This window comes from Choristoneura fumiferana, chromosome 4, assembly GCF_025370935.1.
Source record: "Choristoneura fumiferana chromosome 4, NRCan_CFum_1, whole genome shotgun sequence".
NCBI classification, from domain to species: Eukaryota; Metazoa; Arthropoda; class Insecta; order Lepidoptera; family Tortricidae; genus Choristoneura; species Choristoneura fumiferana.
In genome coordinates, this window is record NC_133475.1 from 2,492,050 (window position 1) to 2,499,629 (window position 7,580).

General features: G+C 40.1%; 2 protein-coding genes across 2 annotated transcripts in view; one reads left to right on the plus strand and one right to left on the minus strand.

Moving 5' to 3' along the window:
- Positions 1–7,580, plus strand: part of mmm (missing minor mitochondria) — a 41,729-nt gene that overhangs the window by 25,026 nt on the left and 9,123 nt on the right. The gene's annotated exons all lie outside the window — the stretch shown is intronic.
- LOC141427274 (uncharacterized) overlaps positions 2,776–7,580 on the minus strand; it is a 43,498-nt gene continuing 38,693 nt past the window's right edge. Inside the window, exons 4-6 of the mRNA XM_074086562.1 lie at positions 7,525–7,580; positions 5,560–5,719; positions 2,776–5,040 (exon numbers count right to left, since the gene is read on the minus strand). The exon at positions 7,525–7,580 is cut by the window's right edge and continues 5 nt beyond it. Of these exons, the coding sequence (XP_073942663.1) occupies positions 4,917–5,040; positions 5,560–5,719; positions 7,525–7,580 (340 nt within the window). The 3' untranslated portion in view covers positions 2,776–4,916. The remainder of the gene's footprint in view (positions 5,041–5,559; positions 5,720–7,524) is intronic.

The following is a 7,580-nucleotide window of genomic DNA, read 5'->3' on the forward strand; positions in this document are numbered from 1 at the left end:
AAATTATTTAATGTTATAAGTCGCTTGGCCTACTTGGTTCTTAGTCGTTAATTATTGCATGAAATTAAATTTCAACTTTTATATTCACATGCTGGTGATGCCGGCGAGAGTGCTGAACATTCTAATCATTTTTATGTGTACCAACCGAACATCTCTGTAACCGCTGTTCAAGTGAATAAATATTATTTCTATTTCTATTTCTATTTCTATTTCTATTTTTATTTCTATTTCTATTTCTATTTCTATTTCTATTTCTATTTCTATTTCTATTTCTATTTCTATTTAAGTGATAATGGAGCGGAGAGATTTTGATCGCTTAAGAATTTATCAAAAGATAGAAGATGTTTTGGCAAAAGATTTCCTCATATGTTTTGTAGATCAAAGAGCAACGTAGGAGGCGCTGAGATGTTTGTTTTAAATATGCTAAGCTTTTGGATCATTTTTTATTTTTGGGTGTGTGGAAACGAATAGAAGAATTAATGTTGAGACCTTAGACACTAAGGGGCTGTTTCAATGCATAGTTCCCGCGGGAGAGCGATAAACGAATCCTGCGCGGACGGAGTCGCGTAATGGCTAGTTTACTGTATGAGCTTATTAATTTCTAATCTTAATTTCTTGTTTGTGTGATACGAGTATTTTGCTCAGGAGCAGGGCTCTGCTAACACTGGATATTCATAGATACCTAAATATTTGTACAGAATCTCTCATTGCGCGAGTCCGACTCGCGCTTAGCCGGTTTTAGGAACCTACAATGTCCGAGTCCGATTCACACTTGCCCCGTTTTAGCCCCCTGACGCAAAAAGAGGGAAGTTTGACGCTAATATCCGTCTGTCCGTTTGTCTGTGGCATCGTGGCTCTCAAACGGATGGACTGAGTTCGATGCGGTTTTATTACTTGAAAGCGAGTTTCCTTGCGTAGTTCTTAGCTACGTTTTATTAAAAACAGTTCAGCCGTTTTTGACATTGAACTTAGATATTATAGAGCCGGGGGTTTAACCTTTTTTAAGTTGGTTAGATTATGTTATGTATGTTACATGTGATTCTGCTCTGCCTATCTCCGCTTGGCTCCATCTTAATAAAAAGGAAGTGCCTATTAAACATTCCTTCATACCAAACTAAATTTATTATAATTCCGACCACAAATTTTACTTGAACACGTCAGTATTTTTCACGACCAATTACAAACCTATGACCTTTCACCCCCACAAACAAATTTAAACCTTATCTCTTCACACCAAAGTCCAAACCGACAAACCGAAATTTTCAGAACTCGCGTTAATGACTGCAATAAAACAACACCGTCAATGAAAACATATTTGCACGATTTCAGCATTTTGCAATTTGAACCGTAATTTCTGGGTCGTTGAGATGATTTTTCATTAGCCAACGTTTATAGAGACGCTTAAGTTAATGCCCGTAATAAAGGGTTGGTTATTTTATGAAATTAGCGTTAAATTAAAGGAACAGTAAATTGTGCGAAACCCGCAAATTAAAAAAAACAGCTCAGTGCGTGTCAGCTCTGAATACGAAAGGGTTCCAAATTCATTTAACATAACCAACATAGAAAAGTTGAAACAAAACCGACCTATACTTCGTTTTTTTAGCATTAGAAAGAAGGTAAGCGATCTTGACGTGTCTTTTTTTGAAAAACACTTTTGAAAAGTAAGTCACAGCAAAATAAATAATGTGATAACTAGCCGTTGCCCGCGACTCTGTCCGCGTAGTTAGTATTCTTTTATTGCTATCTCTCGGGAACTATGCAATTTTCCGGGATAAAAACTATCCTATGTCCTTTCTGAGGACTCCAAATATCTGTATACCGAATTTCATCTAAATCGGTTCAGTGGTTTAGACTTGATTGAGTAACAAACATCTAAGCATCCAAACATCTTCACAAACTTTCACATTTCGTCGGTTTAATATTATGCGACGTCGGGGACGGAGACTCAACGGGGTCAATTAGTTTTAAATATTTTTAATTATAAATATGTATGTTAGTCTGTAAGGTATTTATTGTATGGGCCCAGTTGCCTGAAATAAATGAATTTGGTTATTAGTTTTCTGAAAACAAAAAAACTAAAGGTACATAAGTGAACAGACACCTACTAGGCTTACATCAAGCGAGATTGAGGCCAAACGTAAGCCTATTTTTTACTAATATATATATATTACTGTCAATGAGTACAAATGGAAAAACGACAGTACAAAATTATACGTCTCAGCAGAAAAACGCCGATATGAAATACGACAGCAAGGAAAACTGTCCATCATGACATGAATATCGTCAGAAACGGAATCTTGTCTATTTATAGATAGAGTCATTCACGATGACGCGTGCCGTGGTTCTTATTACAAGTCATTAGGTAAAATATACAATATATATGTATGCTCCAAAAAATACAATTTGTATAATAACATAGAAATTTGGTTTCAAATACCTATTTCAGCACAATTACATTTCAACAAAATTCATTTTGAACGGTATTTATTTCGGTCCGAATTCAAAATAGTCAATTCCCGTGGACGATTTATACGTTATTTATTACTGAATTTCAGTAAAACGTTCAATGTCTCAGTTCATACCTGTTGTCCTCTATTGCTAATATAAAATTAAAGATGGCGACCATTAGGACAATGACGAACACTCGGACGTTTACCTCACGTGTTCCTGAAAAAATACGTCATCCAATTCCGACGGTAAATAAAACATAAGTATTCAAGTCAATCTATTTATTTACAAAAATAGAAGTTAGTAATGTAAGTTAATTAGGTATTATTTACATTTAGAGCTTTAGTATAATGATACAGTCGAATTTCAAAATTATAATTTGAAAGTACTCTACAGTATTTAATTTATTTTAGTGCTTTTAGTAGCAAGTTTAAACTACTATCTAAGACTACACTTTATACTGTACAAATAAATAACTTATTTACAATTTATAGTAATATTTTTATGTTTCGCATGCAATTTAAAATGTACGACCTTAGAATTTAAACAAGTTACATAAACACAATGAATGTAGGTAAAGTGTTTACAACACTTATGTTCAATTTACACTTCAAATCGGTACAATGCATTTACACTCAGCAAACAATTTTCAATGATTATTTACAAAACCATTATTTAGTAACAAATAGAACATTTTCGTACCTGTTGTATAAAAGTATTAGGTGGTCGTATTGACATTGCGATGGTAACATTGTGGTAGCGTTCCGATATTAACGACCGCGACCTCAGTCCGCGACTCCTGGGACTCACTGCTTAGTATTAATCAAACTATACAGAACTGACGTTGTGTTATATAGTTGGGGATCGTTCTTAGCTGCGTTAGAAGTATACAGGGTGTAAAAATCCTGTACTATACTTTAACGCACATTAAGACTACAAATTACAAACACGATACAAGTGGAATTGAAAATCGAGAAAAAAAAGGTTTGGTTTGGAAGTTGAGTCACAAGAAGACTATCTCTTATTAGAATGGTATCGTATTAGTAATAATCAGTAGCCGTAATATGGGTTAAAGTATAGTGCAGGATTTTTTTTAACATCCTGTATGTAAAAAACTTTCAGCCTATACGCAGTCACGAAGGTTTGTTTGTCATTATTGGACCAAGAATGTATTTCCATCGAGAAAAGTCGGATCTCAATCGGATTACGACGGGACCCAAAGTAGGTATCAATAAATTTTTGTTTAAATGAGTGACATTTTCATATCTATTAATATGGAACTTTATTATTAAGTGTCAAATTGTAAAACATACGGTTGTAAGATGGGCACTACAGCAAATTAAGAGAGCATGATAAATATCAATTCTTCCGATAAAATACGATAGTAAACCATTATGCATTACATATGTATGTACCGGGTTGTGCGACCTTCTTGCAGTCGCGTGTTGCGGTCAATAGACAGACAGGCACGACGTAACCTATAAGAGCGTTTTCATATTATCCGATCCGATATCGGTATCGGATGACGATACGATATCGGGGCAAGTAAAATGTTAATATGTGCCTGTCTTTCACATTGTCCGGCCCGATATCGGATATCGGAGCCGACACCGATAATGTTCACGGCACCACCGGACGCCCGTGGGCTGTCGGCCGACAATGTTTGTATGTGTGCTATGCGTGTAGGTATCTATATTGTCTGAGTGCGCAGAGCCCGATGCGTGGCGGCCATTTTGAGCCGGCCGTTTCGGAACGATTGTGGTGAAAGCTGCACATGGTATCGGATATCGGATGTCGTCTATCGTCGTCCGATACCGGATCGGATAATGTGAAAACGCTCTAAAGGTTTCGTCATTTTGACAACGGAGGCTCAAAAACAGATTCAAAGTGATCTTAAACGCTTGAAACAATTTAAGCGATTTCAATAAATAACGGCCAAAGATTTTAATTCATGGAGCCATTTCAAAGAAAAGGCATTACGATTTTCCTTGTCAATTAATGCGATGTTACTATGACGTTTACTGTGAAATGGTTCCACGGTGGCTCATGAATTAAAAAAAAAAATTAAAATAAGACAAAAAGGTTCTACATAAATATCATAGAAAAGTTATTTCGAAAACGGCTGAACTAATTCTAATAAAACATCGTTAAGAACCACCGCTAAAAAACTCGCTTTCACGTAAAAAACGCATTAAAATCGGTCCATTCGTTTGTGAGCTACGATGCTACAGACAGACAACACATTGGCGTCAAACTTATAACACTCGTCTACATACGTCGGTTAAAAAGAGGTTAATTGACCTAGCGGTGTGACCTAACCTGTCAGCAAATCCGTATAGCACACAAGTAACATGTTTACACTGTCCAAATCAACTAAAGCTTTATATGAGCCAGGCGACGCGTCCGGCGGCTTGCGGAGGCGCGGGCGGCGGCGCGGGCGCGGCGCGGCAGCGCGCCGGCGGCTCGCGTCAGGCGCGGTCGATGCGCGCGCATACCGCTGCGCTGAGCAGCGTTGCGGCTGCTAGTGCGATCTGCACGCACGCGATGACGACTAGGTCGCGGGGCGATGGCCGGGATTCTTCGTCGAAGTCGCTGTGGACAAAATCGGAATAAATAAATCATCTGTAGAAGAACGAGGGTCACCGACATGCCGTGCGAATGGAAAGCGATGGCCGGCGGGAATCTTCGTCGAATTTGCTGTAGGAAAAATCATGATGAATATGTCACTCCGTCCGCGTAAAATTCGTTTATCGCTATCCCGCAGGAACTATGCAATTTTCCGGGATAAAAACTATCCTATGTCCTTCTCCGGGATTCAAACTATCTGTATACCGCATTTCATCTATACGGTTCAGTGGTTTAGACGTGATGAAGTAACAAACAAACAAATAAACAAACTGACTTACAAACTTTCGCATTTATAATATTTTATAATTGCTCGTATAATCTTAGTGGGATTATCATCATCCGAGTCCATACAAAAGCATCTAGCAAATAAGAGGGTGGGAAATGTTATTTCGATTGTCAAGCCATTTTTAATAAATTCTATACAAACAGCTGTTCTTTGTGATACGAGATCCTGTATGTTCTTAGAATTCCAAGGACCATTACCTTAAGTCTAACCCAGGCGGGTCCAGTACGGTCCGGCAGCATTGCACCACCAGTGCGACGAGCAAGCACGCAGCGCCAGCCCACAGCACGCTCGCCGCTGTCGCGCCCGCCCCCGCTCCGCTTGTGACCGCCCAGCCGCGAGACGTGTGGATAGAAACCGCTAGAACATAATGGGAATTCTTCACCATTCCAGCCTGTATACGTCACACCGCTGGGCACAGGTCTCCCCTCAGAATAAGAGGGCTACGGCCGTAGTTCCCACGCGGGCCCAGTGCTGATTGGGAACTTCACGGTGTCCTACGATGTTTTCCTTCACCGTAAAGCTAGTGGGAAATTTTCGATGTAATTTCGTACATGAATTTCAAAAAATCAGAGGTGCGAGTCGGGGTTTGAACCCACGATCCTCTGCTTGAAAGGCGATAGGTCAAACTACTAAGCCATCGGTTTCAAAGATGATAAATACAATTAATACACTAGGATTCTAAAAATTGAATTAGTCCTTCATTAAATTAACAAAAAATACATACATACATAATATTTGTGAGGAAACCTACACACACCTGTTAAGAAATGAAATAGTGGATGGGACGTTCCCCACGCGATGGAACTATGGCCGAAACCCTTACATTCTGAGAGGCATTGCCGTGGGCCGTATACCGGATCATCCCAGCCTATATACGTCCCACTGCAGGGCACAGGCCTCCCCTCAGAATGAGTGGGCTTGGGCAGTAGTTCCCACGCGGGCCCCAGTGCGAATTGGGAACTTCACACACACCACTGAATTGCTATTGTATACCGGTTGTGGCCTGTAATATGAGCAAATAATTAAAGCATAGATCATACTCATCAAAATCAACATCCACAGTTTAGCGACTTTTAATAATAATTAGTTTTTAATTTTATTAAACTTTAATCTTTTAATTCGATCTATGTTTTCATTATTTGCTCGTATACAGGCCGCACCCGGTATAGGCCGCGACTAATAATCGCTACCGCCTCCGCTGTCCCTTCTCACATGCCCAGCCCACACCTTCTTAAGTGGCACCTAACACAGTATACCCACTGACAGGTAAGGTAATAAGGAACATTCTATATACTCTTATACCATTATCGAAGGAACAACAACATTAAGGAACACTCTACCACTAATCGAATTGTGTACTCGACGTCCTTACGGTAGGTCATATTTTATGTAATGACATTTTCACCCATAAGAAGCATCGGAGTTCTGAGAAGCACTTATTTTTGCTTTCAAAGGCTGATTTTGTCGGTTTCCTTCATATATATTTCTTGATGCCGTAAACACCCCATGTGGGGAGAGGGAGGACTGAATAAGTAACGGTTGTGAGTAACGAAATCCTACTAGTCCTACTAAATACTGCACGGAAAAAAATCTGGCCCTCAAATGTATGCAATAATAGGTAATTTTGTATATAGCCTGAATCTTACCAGCAGCCAGTACGCTAATGCCCCTTGCGGGTATTTCCGAATCTTACAAGTAGCCAGAATCTCACCAGAAACGAGCACGTTGTTGCCCCCTGCGGGTATTCCCGAAACTTACCAGTAGCCTGAATCTTACCAGCAGCCAGTACGCTAATGCCCCTTGCGGGTATTTCCGAATCTTACAAGTAGCCAGAATCTCACCAGAAACGAGCACGTTGTTGCCCCCTGCGGGTATTCCCGAATCTTACCAGCAGCCTGAATCTTACCAGCAGCCAGTACTAATGCCCCTTGCGGGTATTTCCGAATCTTACCAGTAGCCAGAATCTCACCAGAAACGAGCACGTGTTGCCCCTGCGGGTATTCCCGAATCTTACCAGTAGCCTGAATCTTATCAGCAGCCAGTACGCTAATGTCCCCTGGGGGTATTCCCGAATCTTACCAGTAGCCTGAATCTTACGAGAAGCCAGCACGTTGTTGCCCCCTGCGGGTATTCCCGAATCTTACCAGTAGCCTGAATCTTACCAGCAGCCAGCACGCTAATGCCCCCTGCGGGTATTCCCAGGCCCATGTTGAACTTC